At 29.5% G+C, this 19,984-nt stretch overlaps 1 protein-coding gene across 6 annotated transcripts in view; it reads left to right on the forward strand.

Annotated features, from left to right (window-relative positions):
- The window catches only part of LOC134715564 (leucine zipper putative tumor suppressor 2 homolog), a 456,927-nt gene that overhangs the window by 428,677 nt on the left and 8,266 nt on the right, over positions 1-19,984 (forward strand). For 4 of the 6 annotated variants that reach the window (XM_063577832.1, XM_063577834.1, XM_063577831.1 and 1 more), the window contains one exon: positions 11,534-12,116. In XM_063577832.1, coding sequence (XP_063433902.1) covers positions 11,534-12,116 — 583 coding nt within the window. Of the gene's footprint in view, positions 1-6,291; positions 6,310-11,300; positions 11,378-11,533; positions 12,117-19,984 lie in introns of those variants that run through there. The other 2 variants (XM_063577836.1, XM_063577835.1) reach the window with 2 other exon arrangements.

The raw sequence follows: 19,984 nt of genomic DNA on the forward strand, positions 1-19,984 counted from the left end.
TAATAGACTTGATGTAGAGTTGTCTCAATGGCACTCACATGTATATATATACCCCATCTTTCTATATCTGATGAATAAATAAGCTGCAGGTCAGTATAGAAATAATTATATTAAAGCTCCTTCATTATGAGCTAAATGTGTTGTAATATTGATGCAACAGTAAATAAGCATTTATTTCTGAATAGGTTGCTCTTGTTGCTTGTACAAATCGACAAGAACTAATCCAACCTTAATTTCATTAATTCCACTTTGAAACTTAAGTTTATTTGGAAACATTATTACCTTTCCATTGTTTTCTCTATATTAATATAATAACATATAATATATGATTGCTGTCATCTTTTGATAACCTGATCAATATCGCATCTTTCAAAATAAATTCTTTTCTACTTAATTAAAGAATTATAATCAATTAAAATATACTTTGTAAATAGGTGTCCTTAATACAATCAAAGTTTATTAAAGACTCAAACCAAAGTTGTTTCATGATTATGCTAAATCTGGATTAATCTTTAAACTTTTTTTTTTTTTTTTTTTTTTTTTAAAGTTATAGTCCCTGAGAATTTGCTTCTCTGCTAGATATACTACTTTTAATATTTTATAGATTTAGAATAAAATATTTTCATCAAGAGAAGTCTTGTACTATTGTCATATTGTATAATGACAATTCTCTAAACTGACTAAATTTTAAAAATCTGATATAATTTCTATGAGTGATAGAACCTTTGAATACAATGTCTACCATTTCAACCATGAACAATATTTTAGTTTTGTATTAGACTACTCAAGTGTAAAATACAGAAATGGACAAATCAGTGGAAAAGTTTCAGTATAAATGTTTCCATTGATATACTACTTCCACAGAATATTTGGATGTTGAGCTGAATTAAAGCCATGATTGTTGTCCTTATAAATCCAAAAAGAATGCTAACAGATGATTTTCTCCAGCTATGAAAAATCTGTCTAAAATAAAATGTTTTGATATTTCTAATTAACATTTCACAACGGTTAACTTTCTAGAATATCTTGCCATGTACAGTTCCAAATTTAAGGAAACAAAAATTTGACATAATGAACAACTCTTGTATGTTGTTCTTGACAATTGTTTATATTTATTTCAGAAATTATTTCGCTATCAGAAATAATAAAATGCAACTTTTCAAATATAGTTCTATAGTTGTATTTAAAGAAAAAACACTTGTTTGGCAATATGGAAAACACTTGTACTAACTTGCAGTATCCTTAAGTGTTCTTAGTTATTTCAGAAATGGTTTCACTATCAAAAAAGCTCATTTTATTTCTGTCTTGGTTCACCTCATCTGAATCCTATACATTCTGATATGATTCAATATATATCAACCAAACAGCTTTTGGTATATCATTTGGTTAACTTAGTCACTCAGAAGAAATTTGCATTTGTCCCCAAATTTGGCAAAAACAAAATTAATGTGATTTAAATAATCACATCTTTCAAAACAATATTGAATCAAAATTCAAAGTAATTGTTTAAAATAAACACATTTCAATTTTGTGTAGCATATTCTTGTATGAGATACTAACTCTATGCTATATATCTACAATGTATATTATTCTGGCTGGTAATATGGAAATTGAAAAGTGAATAATTACCATCAATTTCGAGATTAAAATCACATGCATTCAGAAAACCTTCCTGCATGTAGATGATACACAACTTGACTTTGACCAGACTAGATTTTTGTAACTTCATGCTTATAATGAGCAAAAATAAAAATAAACAGTGACATTTTAATATTTAGGTATAATATTAAGAAAATGTCTCGCATTTGATTTGATATAATCATGGAATTATCATACTATATTTTACTTCCATGTACTATTCTTATACTATTGAAAGCTATTTGCTAACTATTAATCAGTCTTTTGAATAAATTGCTTTTCCTATATTTTGCTGTTAGATTAACTGCTTCTACACTGGTGCTAAAATTTGAGAACCAAATGAAAAGTATATATATTATATGTTTATATTGGTACATCATGTGTTACTCCAAAAAAAACCTCTTCTTTTTTTACTGCATCTCGTAAAGACTGACTAAATAAAGGTTTATATAAAGAGCTGTATAATAGATAGTTTCAAATCTTGAGAACTACTTCAATTTCCTAGACCTGATGATGTCTAGCATTTTAAATAAATCCTGCATCCACAATGCTTTAAATCTTATTTATTTATTTACCAATATTTTACTAATTTTTGTACAAGATCTAAATTAATGATAATCTTGTTTCTATAAATCAGCATATTTGAGTCCTCTATACTTCAGAATTCTGAATCAATATTTAACTCTAGGAAAAAACAATGTGTAGCCATTGCATAAACTGTTGGGTTCTACCAATCTCACATTAAGAATAAAACAAACCCAATGAATGAATCCTTATAGCAGAAATTTGCCCATCTGTTTGCATTGCTTAGAAAACTTAAGATGTAAATTAAGGCATAATTTTCTATCTTTAAAAGAGCATCCAAACTCCTTTTGCTTTCATGATTGGAAGATATATGTATAATTTGACAGTGATTCCCATATAGTGAGGGTAAGATAGTCTCTTAAGTCTTACGTTATCACCTCTTTTTTGTGTACTCAAAACAAAACAGAATTAGTACATATTATATTATATGCATTGGTAATGTACACTCTGAATTATGTAATCAATATACAAGCCATTACCTTGAATGAGTCTTTGTGAAATGCATCATGGCATCCCCTAAACTCTTTATTCAATAGACATTCTAATGTTTACATAAAAACATATAAAAGCCTTTGTTTACTTACTGCCGACAAAAATAAACAATTGGTTAAAGCAGTTTATACTTATAATATTCATGTTCTTCTTGCCATAAGTAAACTGACCATGAAATTTAATATTAGTAAAAAAAATTGTCACAAGCGATCAACTGTATTTAGAACAGTGCTCCATTCTTACTGTCTCCATGTCTGTTAGAGCATTGGAGAATTATTTATCAGTAAAAAAATAATTAATATTTACAGCAATTTGCTGTTCTGGAAAAATATTTCAGGCTTCTAAGAATTACTGTCCTGATTTAAACTGGACATATTTAAAAGAAGTATGTATTGGTATGCTTAAAGTTTGAACTGCAATCACATTTGTATTGTACTAGATAACAATGTATTATTTTAGTGTCTTTAATATCTGTCTTGACTATTTCCATGATTTCCAGACACTTGTTCAATATATTATCAATATGAGCAAATATGTTAATTGACTAAACTGTTGGTTCATCACAAAAAACAATGTGCAACCAAATATTAGCTATGCTTGTGTTGTTTTAAAATATAATAAAAGTAGACATAATGTTCCCTGGTTGGAAGGATGTCTAGAAAAGTCAAATAGACCTGGACTTAAATTCACTAGTCTGATTCTAATTTATTTTATTTGCAACAATCATCCACGTGCAATTCTATGCTCCATAAATATCAATGTGCAATCAATAAATAGTTATGATTTAATTTTATGTAAGATATCAAATCTGTATTTTATTAGAATGAATGAAACTTACAGATTCTAAATCATGCATGTTGTTCTAGTTCCTATGTTTCCTGTATGAAACATGTCAACATTAATCAAATAGACTTGGACAAAATCCCTATTCTATTTTTTAAATTCTATAGTGATCCATTGAGCACGTTTTATTTTCAATAAATATGGTTCATGTTCCCTGAATGGAAGGTTAACCAAATAAACATCATCAGTTGTGGGCAAAAACCCTATTCTGATTGTGATGTATTTATCAACTGTTAAAACAGTATCACTGTTGGTCTACGCTCCCTGTATGGAACGTTTTCCAAATAAAACAATCAGAAATGGGCAAATTCCCTTTTCTGATTGAAATTTATTGAACCAATTGAGGTTCTAGTCACAATAGTGGTATACGCTCCCATACGGACGTTTTCCACATTAAAATAATCAGATCTGGTCAAAATACCTATTCTGATTCAATAGTTATGTGTTTACACAGTCTCGTGTACCAGGCGTACACGTAACAGACTGCAAATTGTAAACAATCGACTGAACCAATTGAGGTTCTAGTGACAATAGTGGTATACGCTCCCATACGGACGTTTTCCACATGAAAAACAATCAGATCTGGTCAAAATTCTTATTCTGATTTAAATATAGCGATGTGTTTACACAGTCTCGTGTACAGACTGCAAATTGTAAACAATCGACTTTATCCAAACTTTACACTCGACCCGTTTCGTAGCATTGCTCTAATGCAGTGAAAATCCGGTCACCTGAGCGTGAAAAAAGAATTAAACATCCGTTTAAATATATATCTTTTTAAAAACGTAGCACTCACGTAACATGTCCGATTTTGACAGCTAAATTCTGCTTTTCCTCGGATCCGATTTAATGTTTGAAAATGGCGGCTAAACAAAGGTCATTTTCTATGTCGTCGTATTTCCAGACTCGTAAGCTGTAAAAATGACGAAAACGTGCATATCAGAAAACTTGGCAGAAGCGCTGTATTCTGATTCACATTAAATTAATCGTATACCGATATTCCAAAAACAAATAATGTCTTTATAAAACATAAGGATTTTCAACAGTAAACTGTTAAAAATCCTTGCCGACGAGAAACATGCGTTCTCTTGAACGCAAAAATTAAAACTAAAGCTAGTGTATGTTACACAGGTGAACTATGACGTAGGTGAGTACATCTCATGGATGTAATTTTTAATCACCTAGGTAATTGCGATGAGAACATGTTGTGAAAGCAAACATATTCTATATAATATAAATGTAATTTCATGGTAAGTATATTTAACCAAATTCATATAAAATCTGTCGCCATCTGTTGTCATTTTGCACAGTGCAGTCTTTGTCCAGAGTGCCCCAATATAAGAGGATTTACTAATTTCCAGTCAGAATTACAAGATATTTTTACTGACCAATTTTATAATGGCAAGAAACTTTCGAATAAAACATTTAAACTTCACTTTTAAATTTTAAATGCTGAGATTTTTATACAGAACATATAAATGTTTTTATTCACAACATCAATGGGCCCATTTAGGACATTGGTATTTTAATGTAATTATAATTATAGTAGATATAAAGTATAAACATAAATATTGGCATAAAGTTACAAAAGATGGTTACTTCATTGACTTATTCTTACTGATGTATTGCACCTTAATATTCAAGAGTTTTTAATCCTTCAATAGCAACAGGAATTGCATCAAATAGGTATATTAGAAGATAGGGTATGAGTTCCAATGAGATAACTCTCCATCCAAGTCACTATTTGTAAAAGTAAACTATTGTAGCGCTCAAAGCATAATAAGTCATTGGTAAAAGCACCTTACACTTGAGAGTGATATGAATTGTTAAAACAAAGGGCCTGACAACTCAACAGGACCCTCTCCTTTCAAAAGTGCAATGGAAAAATGGATGAGTCATTCTGTTTCTTGGGGGAATCAAGGAGAATAATATAACCTTCTTGGGGGTTGGGGGAACTAAAGACAAAGTATCCTGTTTAAAGACGGAAACCTAGCTATTCTGTTTTTAAGCAAATTAATTGCTTTTACGATCTAAAGACATCAAAAATCCTGTTTTAAGACAGAAATCTAACTATTCTGTATTTTTAGCAAACTTGTTGCTTTAGGATCTGAAGACATCATAGACATGAAGAACCAATAGGAAGAGAGAATTTAGATTAAATTAGGGGGGGGGGGGGGGGGGGAATTTGATACAGAAAATTATTTTCACAGATAGAAATAAAAGAGCATGGACCAATAATTTTCTAATACAATGTTCTTTTTATTTAACTTAATGGTTTTTCTTTAATGAGCTTTAACCAGATTGTATTACCATGAGTCAAAACACCTTTTTCATCTAAATCAGCTTGATGTAAATAATTGGAGCATATATAAGGGAAAATGTTCTTTAATACCCAATTTTATGATGGAAAAGAAGTTTATTCTTAAGACTGCATTGAAATCTATCCATAATCAATCAATATTCAACTTGTATCAGTTGCGGAGTTGGATTTGACCTCTAGCTATTGTAGCCTATTGAAGAGGGCTATTAGGGTCAAAACCTAATTATCTTGGCCATCTTAGGTCCCTGTGTTTCTTTGTGGTACTAGGCTTTTGACATGAAGATAGTCATCTCAGTTTAACGCTAGGTTCTTTGTGATTCTGTCAGATCGTTTTTATAACTTGGTGACATAATGCGTTAAGTTTCTAATTTTATAAAATGATCACATTAGAGATGACGAAAAATACAAGGATTATTTGAATAATTTAATTGGTAAGTGAATTTGATACTATTGTTCAATTATGATTTATTTTCAAAGATTTCTTTAAAAAATCATTCCAAAATTGATCAAAAGGAAAGTTTGTCAGATATATTACTTTAAAAAATACATCCTTCCTTTTTTGTCTTTAATGTTGATAATTATGCAGATTAGAAATGAAATATGCATTTATTTAAAGATCATCAAAGTTATTTTAGTTTATACATCATGAGGGAAAAATTGAAAGATAATAAGTGTAAAATATATATAATAAGTTGTCATTTTGTTGTCTTAACTGATAGATCTCTTTTGAGGTTTGTTAACTGCTCAATCAAGACTTCCTCAGGCTATAATAATACACATGAATTATTCATACATACTTTTATATTGTTTTATGTTTTAAGATGTTAATTTGATAGACTTTTTTCACATGTTTGATTTGGGAACATAAGTTTGACATGACAATCATTATCATAATGGTTTAGGCCATAATAAATAATAGGTTTGTTTGCCCAAACGCTACCTACCCAGATAAAAGCTGCCTACTCAAATTCTTTTATTGTCCTGAGTTTTTTTTAATCAAATAGGCATGAAGACTAATAAACATCTGATACTAAAATTTCTTTTCATGGAAAAAGAAAAAGAAAATGCATACCTACCTACCCACTGTCTCAACCTTTGGGTAGGGTTTGGGCAAACCAAGATATTTTTAAGTGTGGCCTTACTAGTATACATGTTGTAGTAGTCTAGAGTTTAGTAAGGGCCATGGCCATTTATTAGAGTAAGTAGCTGATGTAGATCTCCATTTCTCATCACTTCAATGTGTGACAGTACGGTCTGCTCTCAAGTCCTGTATTTTGTTTTTTGCAAAGAATGGTTACGGGTGCACTCTATATGCTTGTAATCCTTTACGAGGAATTGAGTTGACCCTGTTTTTGTGGCAATAGGTTTAGATCAATCTTCTTCTAACTATGTTTTTTTCCCTTTTAACCATAAGCGTTAATAGTTCTTTTTCTTATGATTGTGATTTCTGCTTTTTGGTTTCTATTTGATTATTTCTTAGATAAAGTTTGTCTTTCAATGGAATACTGAAGATAATGGTGATTTAACCCAGGAATGTTCACTAATGAAAATGACCTGAGGTAGCTCAAGTTTTAGCCAATGTACTGACTAGTCATTTCAATTTCAACTATCATATGGAAATCTTGTTCTTCTAAACAATTTGAACCCTTCATAATTTAGTGTTTTGCTTAACGTGCAAAGACAGTCTGATTGGTTGCACATTTGTTCCGAGAAGAATTGCCAAATGCAAAATTCGATTTCACTTCTTTTTTTTTCACAAGTAGTTTACTTTTTCTTGTTTGTTAACTTTTCTTACAGGACCATATTCTAGATAAATTGCGAATAGAAGGAAATGCACATAAAAACCTTGACAAGTTTACAACAACAACAAAACTCATAAAAGTTATAACCTAATTTTAACAAATACAAATATCTTGATTGTGTCTTGTGATTGTGCTTGTTGTGGTTTTCCGGATAATGTATCCTCAAGCAACAAATGACATTATTGAGAGGAATTCTTTACTACTTATTTCTACATTTTATCTCCTTCATAAGTTCCCACTACAACATGATGAATAAAAAAATAGATAATGGCTATAAGTCAATGCCATAGATATTGTGGTCTTGCTGTAAAGGGTCATTTCACTATATCATTGTTCAATTCAATCCTTTTATCAACTTTCAAAAGGGAGATCAAATATAAAAAGTCTGAAATTTTGATCTTTTTTCATTTCCATGAAATTTGTTGACTACTTTAGCATATACAGTTACCTTTATATCCCCTGTTTTTTTTTTATCAATAAGCATTTCATCTTTTTGATAAGTTTTAGATTTTCGAATAATTTGGTCTTGAGCATCACTGAAGAGACATTTGTTGTTGAAATGCCCATCTTATGCAGAGATTGGTACTGTAAATGATATAAGGTATAAGCAAAGATACAACATCTGAATTTCATTAAGCTTCAATCGTACATTTAAGCAGATCCTATAGAAGTCATGAGGCAATGTATCAGAAAATAGACAGGAATTCTTACATTATTGTAATCAATGACGGTTTGTGTGATCTCTGTAAAAGAATTGTATCATCTTCACAACATGAAATAGAAATATGTTGGCAGTATTCCTTCTTCTTCTTCATTAGCTTGTCAGGATTTTATGCTTAGTTATAGACAAGCTGTCAGTTCTGTGTACACTTGCTACAAAAATTAACAATTCACCAGAATATTGCCAAATTGCAATTGATTTTATTTCAGAAACAAACACTAGATTCTGAATTTTGAATTGGAAATTAACATGAAATCTTGGTGTAAAGATTAACCGCAATCTACATAACAAAAGACACATAATTCTCTTCTTGTGCTCCCTTTTAAAACAGCAGAACTTTTAAAGCAGAAAGAAAAAAACTAATTTAACTTATATGTGTATTTCTTACTGCTATTAGATTATGTTTATAATATTTAAAGCAAATTATCCGTTAACATCTTTTTAATTTAATGTTCTCCTTAACAGTCTTTCAATCTTTTTATGATGGTTGTTTACTTGCTTAGAACAAAGGAAAACAACTTTAAAAAGTTTTTATTAATATTATATATCATAGGTCAGAAGCTCTTTCATGGATTTACCTTCATCAGAAACTCACAAAGCCAAAAATTTTAAACAAAAGATGCAGGGGCAGATCCAGTCATTTCTTAACCCTGGATAAAGGGCGGATATAAACTGTATGTCCCCATTCAAATGCATTGAACATCCAAATAAAAAAAAAGGGCTGGAACCCCCATGATCAGCCTCTGGGATGTATAAGAACTGAAAGAGCTAGACGCCTATGAAGGATCTATAAATAATGGCCAAGTCCATCAAAGGTCAACTTTGACTGAGAAAGTCTAATCCTTAGAAATGTATCTTTAAACTGACTTTATACTACTAGTCAATTAAGTACAAAAGTGGCAATCTGACAACCTTAAATTTGAGGTACAATGTATTTTAACATAAAGCAACAACAAAAAAAGACTTTTGACAACATACTTCATAATTATGCTTTCAATGGTATTTAGAAATTGGACAGCTAGGAATTTATTAATTGATAGATTTAGACTTAAATTAACTAATCTTTTCAAGTTCTTAAATAATAAAGGTGTCAGTTTGAAAATTGAATATGAATATGTTTAATATGGGGTGGTTCAGGTTAACTTAGTACCAAAGCCATACATAACTTATTCCATGGTGTAATTTTGTGATAGAATTACAAAATTTTTATTTTCTTTTAATTTCAGTAACGCCTTGTAAATAGAACATTGCATGTTAAGAATGATATGAACAGGTACATGTCTAACTACTGGTATAGATTTCTTAATAAAAATATCTTTCAGTCGACTTTTTATGGAAGTAATTGTTGACTCTGTCTGCTCCCTATACATATTTATTTGATACATATATTTTAGATATATATATATGTAAATAAAGGTTGAAAGAGTAGGGAAGTTTTCTTATATCACAAATAAACATAATTATGAATGTAAGGATTGTCTGAGATGGTGCGATATATACATGAATGGAATATTTAGGAAAAAGTCCATCTGATATATTAAAGGAAAATGTTTCATTCTATGGTACAGATGTTCTCCTCTAAACGCATGTCTCACGTTTTCAAGTTTTAATATCATGATATCTTATATAACCTTTCTGACTTTTCCCAGGCTATGCATTAAAATTTTGCCAAATTATTCTATACATTTTCTTCTCATGCATTAGCAAAATGTTTAGTATGAAAAATTAAAAAAATAAATAAATTCAAAAACGAAAAATTCTAGTTTCGGTGTTGACATGAATGTCAATAATGTGGTCATTTTTATAAATTTCCTGTTAACAAAACTTTCAATTGTTTGAAAAACTAAGGATTTTCTTATCCCAGGCATAGATTACCTTAGCCGTATTTGGCACAATTATTGGAAACTTTAGATTCTCAATGCCCTTCAACTTTTTACTTGTTTGGCTTAATAAATATTTAGATATGAGCGTCACTAATGAGTCTTATGTAGACGAAACGCGCGTCTGGGGTACTAAATTGTAATCCTGGTACCTTTGATAACTACCTTCAAAAGTAATAGATTAAAAAAATTAAGGTGGTACCCAACACTTTCACTAAAATTAATTTGGCTCGTTTAATTTTCATAAAATTTTGACAAAGTATTTACTTTGATCCTAAAACAAGTATATAAAAATTTCAAAAATTTTGAACCAACCGTTTTGTCAGAAAAATTACACTGGTTATATAGCAGTTTGACAAACAACAATTTTGATCATTGAGAAGCTAAATATTCCCTTTACAACACAACTTAATTAAAACGTTTAGCCTTATTTAACAGAGTTATCTCCCTGTAGTGTTAGGTACCACCTTAAAGAATCCTTTGAATAAGACTTCGTTTATAATGATAAAACATGTATTGTTCTTTTAAATTTAATAATTTTTGCATGTTATTCTATACATGTGTAAAGTGTTGCATCTATTTTAAATTTAAACTATAAGTTGCCTTCATAGTTCTTTATCCATGTCATTACATTTTAATTTTTACAGAACTTTTTTGCTGTGTTTATATTATAATATATAATATGCTTATTGTGTTTGTAAGTTTATCTTCTTAAAATAAAAAAGGATTGCTTTGTTGAGATACAGGTATTGTTCCACCATATATAAATACCAATGGATGTCATACTACATCTAGCATATTAAAGTTTTAAATTTGAGACAGGAGTCTTTATCAAAATGAAAACTCAGGGGGGTAAAATTTTTGATAGGTGTCATATCTTTTATTTATTCATATAAACAGCAGGGGCTTGATCTTATGTTTATTATGAACTACCCTTGTCAGTATATAGGATTACATAATTGTAATTAGCATACAATAAGATAATTGGTAACATGCATTTGCACAGTAGGGTTATTGTGTGGATAAAAACAGGATAACTAAAGAAATTTTCATTCACTTCAGCAGTAATTTCAGCCATCTGTTTATAAACATCAAGGTTAGAGATTTGGATCTTCCTTCATATTGTTTAAAAGTATGAGTTATTTCCCCTGATTGAATGGTTATTGTCTGATTAAATCAATGTCATGCTATTTACAATGTAAGATCAGTAAAGATTATGTTGTCTGTTTCATGTATGTTTCTCTCTTTGCAGAAATGAATTAGAGATGATGGCAAGTAGAACCAATTCTACTTCTGATGTATTTTATTCTGATGATGAATTTTCACCACATCTTCAGAATTTATATTCTCCTGTGTCTAACTTCTCAATTAACTCGTCAGAACTCAGCGGACTCATGACTCCACAGAGAATGTGCTCCCAGGAGGAAGAGGAGGATTATGCTCACATACAATTACCATCTCACCGATCAGGATCTAAAATCCCTCCCGAACCTCCCGTCAGAACTTCTAGTGTGTCATCTGTGAGGTCGGACTACACTCAACGGTCCTATCCGATGGCTTATGACCAGGAACATAATTACAACTATGGGAACTATACTTTACAATATCCTCATCATTACCATTACCAGCAACATTCTAGACGGAAAACTTGGTCGCCAAATGGTTTAAAATTAAGTATGTCGGGTGGTAACTACACGGGAAAATCAAGGAATTGTAGCAGTAGTGAATTACTGGACAATAACAACATCAGAACTAGAAAGTGTGGAAATGTTATTTATGAAGACCAAGAAAAAGGACCCCCTAAATTGGCTCCAGTTAGCGGAATGTTATCTAAGGTATGGTATTAAGCTTATTCATTATAAAGTTAATTTTACATGTGATAAACATCATAAAGGGAAAGCTTCACAAAAGATTATTAAAATTCAGCCACCAGACACTAATATGATTATTTAAGATGCACTGGCTCCAGATATCCTTCCAATATAGAAAACTAGTAAAATACATGTGTAGTTAGAATCCTAAGAGAATTTTGCTTTTTTGCAATTTGTTTTTTACTTGCATACTGGTTTTATGAATGTCATGTAATTTAATTCATAAACTGTGAAAAACAACTTTTACCATTTACACTGAAATTGTTAGAAAATCTAATTTAATAGCATAAAAGATAAAGTGGGACATTAAAGTGGAATTAATTTATCATGGTTTTTGAACAAAACAGTAGTCTATTGTCAACTAAAGTATTATGAAGTTTTTATGGTCTGATTTTAAATCTAGACATGGTTATCTTTAGCACACCTCTTACTGAGATAGATCACACATTAAAGTTAACAATTTAGCCATAAAATCTACATTTTATCCAAATTATACTGTTGATTACACACTTCAAAGGTTATGTGGACTACTGGGGAAGTGATCTGACATTTTAGTTGTCATGAACACTTTGAAAACACACTTGTCTTAACTTTTGTAAATTTTTATTTGTTTAATAGTACAATTTGTTGTTACTGGGTTAAATTTCAACTACCTTTTGAAATTGGTTGATTTTTGTTTTGAGTAAAGGAAAAATGTTAAATTGTATAATTTATTCATTTGAATAAATTATGAATAGAGTCTAGATAGGGAAATCTTTTTTCAGAGCAGAAACTAGAACAATTACAAAAAATTTCAGGATGTACAATTTGCATATTGATAGCATATTATTATTGTCATTTAGCATACATAATGCAAACATAAATAGTATAACTTAAGGAATGTTTCAAATTATTAACATGATTAAGACCATAGAAAATTAGATGCAATTTGAAGAAGATACATGTACATGTATCTATGGTCAGCAACACAAACTTAGCATGATTCTATATCCAAAAAGAACATCCTTAGTCAATTATATTTTTTAACAGATTTTTTTTAATAATTTCATTATCAGTCAAAAATAGTTCAATGTTTAAAAAAAAAGAGTTTGCATATTTATAAACATGTACTTTGTTTTGAAAGTTGTGTAGTAAAATATTTTATTAATTTTTTTCATATGTTTTTTATAAGATAAGAATTTAATGCATAATAAAGTTATTTTATCACTGTATTGATTTTTAATTTGTATTCATGTCATTTTTTAATGTCTTTGAAATGAATTTTGAATTTGAATTTATCGTAATCATATCATTTAAATTTGATGTATTTTAAACATTGAATTTAGTCGATATTGCAAAATTTATATTGTGTATTTTATATGAATTTTTGATAGATATGTACTATGAATTGCAGGATGTATATGTGTTTTTGTCACATAGTCGAATGATTTATGCATGTTTGTTATCTATGTTGTATATATAGGTAAAGTAGATGGTATACATTTGGACATCAAAGACTTCACAGGTACACGGAACCTTACATATTGTATGAAGATCATAAACAAGATCAAACCATTTAATTTTCTTTTATGAAAATGTTCACACTGTGATGATATTTTGTTTTCGATCAAGAAAGCTATGTTTGAGAACCCAGTTTTTGGCCTAGAAAACTGTTAACATGAATTTCATTTTTAATTTCTTCATTTGGAATATAAGTCAACACAATGGGGTTTCAGTTCAGACACACTTATTCCATTTGATTTTTATATACTGTGGAGTCATTCAAGTTCTCAAGTTCCAATTCTAGCAGTCACAGAAATTTTTTAATTTTTAATTTTTTAATTTTTTTTATTTGATATTTTGGTTTTAACAAATTCTGCAGACCAGTCAATTTTTTGTCTGTCTAATTTTGCAGGTAAAATTTAAGTACAACATGAAAGCTGATGAATCCACAATATTTATATATTATTTTTCAAACCTATACATTTTTATCATACAAAGATTTTACATTAGTTCTGTTAAAAGCTTGTGGGGAAAGGGAGATAACTCTAAAATGACAGCTTCTCTTGTAGTGTTGAATTTCAGTAAATTCAGTTTAACTATTGAGGCAGTAAAACGGTTACATTCTTTATTAGTAAATGATATCTTGATGATACAATGGAGTTATTCTACAATAGGAATGTTATACAGGAAACAATAAATAACAAGAAAAATCGTTGTTTACAGCTACAATACACATAATTGTATACAATAATCAGATAATTATTGGAATGTTAGTTTCGGCTGCTGTTTTGTTGCAGAGAATGTAGATTGTTTTTGTATTATTGCTTTTGTTGACTTTTTATCTATAAACTTGGATTTTATTAAGGATATACAGACTTTTTGTCTATTGTTTTATATTTTTGCAGGATATGCAAACAAAATTATATAACTGTGTATCTACTTGTTACTATGTGAATACCAAAATGAATTATGTAATATACTGCTATTCCTTATAAAAGTGGGATTTGTTTTTAAATACCTTACATTATTTTTTGTCACTTATCATTTGTCTCTCATTGAGCCAAAAAGGTTAACCTTGGCCAACAAATTTTCCTATTCATTTACTTTTACATAGCATTTATATTTGTAAGAAAAACTAATTTGACCTTTCTGCATATGACATTATTTTACAAATTTTTATTATAAAAGATTGAAAATTCATTTGATATTGATATAAAATGAGTAAGCATTTTAACAATTTTTAAAACCGTTTTTCATCAACATATATTTCCCATTGACCTTTTATCTTGATCAGTTTCATGCATTGATTATAAGCTATTGTTCATTTCAAATACATTTCAAATAGAATAATATCAATTTTATACCAAAGATCATATCATTTACTTAGAAAACATCATAAAAGAGATTTATATTCAGTTTTTTGTTTACCGTTTAAATTCCTATTATGAAAAAAGAAGATCTTTTGATACTGATCCTTTTAATACACAAAAATAAACAATAGAAATTAAATTTGCGCCTTTTTAAAATAAAACGATTATGATGTATGATGTATGAAATCACACATAGACATGGAATAGTATATCTTTGGATTAGAGTAGTAAGATAATTTCCTGATAACGAGCCGGACAAATAAAGTGACTAATAAATGTCAAATAATATGGCACTCTGCCAGACCTATGTAGGTGTACGTTTCAGGTAGAATAGAAAAATTGTCTTTAAATGTCATAAGTTGTGGATGGACACTCAATGAGATCATAATTAGGCCGGTTTTAAAAACAATACCTGCTTGAATCATTTTATTATTTTAAAAACTATGATCACATGTTGAATAGAATGTTGTACCAGTATGGATGTTAATTTCACAGCTGTAAGTTAATTATGTTTTAATATTTTCATTACTTGATGCAAATTGTTTGTTGGCATTGTGAAATATGCAAATTTTAATGTATTTTTTGTGTTAAGGATAACATGATTATCATGATAACTTTTAAGACTTCAGGTTTTATGAATTTTATGCATTCATTATTGCTTTGTTAGGGAATATTAAGTTTGTGGTGTTATCGTGGTTATTATAATTTTACTTTTGTTCGGTTTTATTGTTTCTAGGTAGCACACTTTATTCCAAAATAAAAAAAAATGCTTAAACTCTTGCTTTATAAAGGAATATTGAATTCTTTGGGTTTTAGTCGAATAAGAGTTAAGTAGTTTTACTTTTGTTTTTGTTCATTTCTTAGGTAAGAAAGACACTACTTCCATAATTTGAAAAAGCTTATCCTATGGCATAATTAGAAAAACAAATGTCATTTTCAAGTTGATCTCCATACTCAGTCACTTTTCACTTTCTCAACCATTTTCACACTTTCATGACAAAATTAGTAACAGTTCATTAAAAAAAATGTCACTAATTTTTTGACAGTAACTGAGATTACCAATAGAACACAGTTATTATAGCAATCTTAGACTGAAATAAAATCTTAAGTGATTTGGCCAAAGTGATTATTAACACATTATCTGTAAATCAAAAGGATTAACTTTGAAATCTGATTACAATTCAATTCTAATCATTTTTTTCTATTGACAAAAATTGAATACCTTAACTTTATTTGATGTATCATTATGTAACAATTTTATGTCCATTTCAATTAACAAATGTTGTGATATTTTTCTCTACGAAAGCGATTTTAGTGTTTACCTCATTTAATCTGATTTTACATTTTTACAAGGTCTGTGAATTTGTATAAGTTGCATTTTGACAACATGTTGTGGAATTTTTTTATAATTATCATCGATTTTGGACTTGAAATCTATAAATTGTGATGTTAACATGGTAAATAGTCGCTTAAGTCTGCATTTTCATTTCCAATCATGAACTTTAGCGAGGTATGTAATTTACGATTTTTTTTCTACCTTTTAATTATTTTTAAATTACAAAGTTCAAATTCTTGTGGATTTCCTGATATACGGGTGTAAAAACAATAACAATAAAACATTTTATTTAATGTAGTTGTGGTTAAAGAAATGAGTTTTAAATGAGGTTTATTATCAAAAAAAGATTAAATTTTTTTTTTTCCGAAAAAATATACTTTATGATGAGTTAACGAGGTGATGATTTTACAGGTGTGCATGTTTGTTAACTTCCAGGTGTAATTCGATGACATCAGAATTTTGGACTTTGATTGAACTGGTCTCAATAATCTTGTCAATCTCATACAAGATGACAAGATAAAGTCATTTCTTGATTGTTCACTAAAATCAAGTACCATTAAGTATGCCCTTACCATACTCTATAACTGATAATAGTTTATTCACATTTTAGTAAATAATTTACATTTATATATATAATTATATGGGTTAAGTTATGGTGGAATGTTAATTTGGACATTTATTAAAAGGACATTTGAGAACCTTCACTTTTTCCTGCATGTCCAAAAGCTATAATTTATATATTTTTTTTTAAATCCTATTTCTTAGCCTCTTTACATCATAAAAAGACTTATATTTTATTGACACATTCTCTTTCTTCATTCTCTTTTATTATGGAGTGGAAATAATTGTCACTGATATCTACCCACCCCTTAGGGTAATTATTCCACAGTCACAATATTGGGTCTTAAATGTGCATTTTCATTCTGTGAACCATAAATGTGGAGGTAGGAATGCATCAGGCAATGATTAATCATTTTCAAATATTCTGTATGTGTATCCTCATTTTTGTGTTATGGCCAAAACTGTTGCTATATTTTAATCATGGAATATAACTAAAATAGAATTAAAATGTTAGACATAGTTTGAGAAAATGCTAACTATAGTGTTAGCCATGAAATCCAAAACAGTCACATTGTCCAGACAAGTTCAGGAAATTATATTCTGAATCATGGGTTCTGAACCTGAACCAGATATTTAACATGGATTCATCAATTTCACATCTTTAAGAAAAAATTAAGCTTTATGCATTTTTTAACCTGACCTTTTGCCCGAAACAGCCAAAGATTTCAGTCCATAAAACTGAGTAATATAAAAAGAAGCCTAGCTTTAATTATCCCTCATTACAATCAAGGTTAATTAACTTCAAAGTATAAGAGAGCCATGCTTCCAAACTTGTAATAAGACAAGTTCACTGGTACTTCTCAATACTTATTATGAATGATCTTTGCTTTAAGGTCAAGTAGAAATATGAAATACCACCATCATAAATTGATGATCCAGTGGGGGGAACACTTAAACCCAATTGAACAAGACTTCAATTTAAAATTAGGCTCAAATGTATATACTATTAGTATAAGTAGCTCCTTGTTCTGGTTATTTATGGATTTTTCTTTTAGGAATTTGATAGGCTTTCAAAATTCAAAGGTAGTCTTGTACATGTAGGTATAGTAAAACCAGTACAAAACCAATTGTGTTCATTGAACTATCGTATCAACACATACAGGGATTTTTAATAATTATCATACCCCTACTCTAAATGTTTAAAAGAGGGTGCTTAAGTGAAATCTCCAAATCTGTCCATGGGTCCAACAAATAATTTTGTCACACTTTTCTTAAATAAACTACTTAACAAAATGATTTCCTACTTGGTCAGCAACTTGACAATGAAGAGCTGACGTAACAATGTGGGCACTTATTGCATCCATGCATAAGACATCCTCCTGTTTTCCCAAACTTTGAATTACGATTTTGAGTACGTTAGCACAACAACATGCATTCTTGTTTAACCTGTATAAAGCAAATACTTGTCTAATTCAAATAAAATTGAGATTAGTAATTGGGAATGTGTCAAAGAGACAACAAACCCACCAAAGAGCAGATAACAGCTGATGGCCAACAATGGGTCTTTTCAATCGTAACAGAGTTCTGGTTAAACAGGTTTCACTGTACAAGAGAAAAGTTTTGCAGAAGTTATGTTTGATTAGACATAAGACTATTAAATATATATTTTGATTAGGCTGGTCTCCAGAGATATTGTGTTATGCATATGAAATACATCATGCAGAAAATATGATAACAACACATGGCCAGGAACAGGAAACTTTTTACTTTATAAAATCCAATGTGTTAATCAAAGTGGAGGGTGTGTAGGAGATCTTGTGTAAAAAAAAACTTTGGTTTTGGTAAAGTTTGTTGGTCTCTTCACATTTAAAAATGAAGTCTAAATATTCAAGCTAATCTTTCTGGCTACATTTGTTCTGCAACTTGTATTGGACATGGGATTCCGTTTGCATAATTTTTTCTATTTATATATTTAATTTTCTTTGTTGTCTGTCTTTGTTATGCATAAATGCTTCTTGAAGGAATTGGATGATTGTGGCTCATGAGGTGGGTAAACCAGGGTTTCTTTGGAGTCGAAGCGTGACTCGGGGTATCTGTGACATGTGAAAGTCAAATTATTGTGCAGTGAATATTGAAAATGAAGTCTAGTGGGACACAGGTAATTACAAAATGCCCCCCCCCCCCCCATGAGTTTTGATCTGTGCAAAGTTTTAGACAATTCCTGCTATCCTTTATGTGAAACCTTATTCAAGAAATATTAGAATGAAATAATGCCAAGATTCTTTCCACAATTTACACCCTTTAAATATACTGCATATGTCAAATACTAGAGTTGTGGAAGGAAATTATTAGGTGTAAGAATTCTTTAACCAAGGATGTAGATAGTATGGTTATTATGCTGATTCATCGATATCATCCCCATTCTTAAGGGTAACTCATTAATATCCCTGTAAGCCTTGTTACCTGAAAATTCAATCACATTAAAAAGTTTAGTTTTTAAAAATTTTAAAATGGCAAAGTTTAAAGATGAAAAAGAAAAGAAAGTAATTTAAGATAATGGTGCACCTTATTTGAATTGACAGCTGTATAGAGCCTCTCACCCCAATACACAACTCTCTATCAGACCATGTGTATCACAATAGGTAACAGACATAAACTAGGACAGGATGAGTAAGGATACTTTTGATTCAGGTAACTTTTTATACCCATATATTTTAAAATGATAATGGTGTAAAATACTTTTATGAATAATGCTAAAGGTCAAGATTTTTTTTTGATAATGAAGTTTTTTTATTGTGTGAAATGTGAATAGGTCTAGAGGGTTAGACATTTAACATGTTAGGTTAATTCATCATGTCAAGTGTTCCTTCATTGACAGTTTTCCTTTATATTTATCAAAACAAATAATCATGTAAGGAAATAGCATTTTGTACTTGTATAGTACTGTGTAGACTTTTATAATGAAGTGTAACAGAAGACTTTTACTGGTGTGTATCAATGTTTTTTATAAGCTGTCACTTTCAGGTATGTTTGTAAGAATTCAATTTGTCACTTTTAATATAGGGTATATTTAATTTTAAGAA

Source organism: Mytilus trossulus, chromosome 4 (genome assembly GCF_036588685.1).
Source record: "Mytilus trossulus isolate FHL-02 chromosome 4, PNRI_Mtr1.1.1.hap1, whole genome shotgun sequence".
Lineage (NCBI taxonomy): Eukaryota > Metazoa > Mollusca > Bivalvia > Mytilida > Mytilidae > Mytilus > Mytilus trossulus.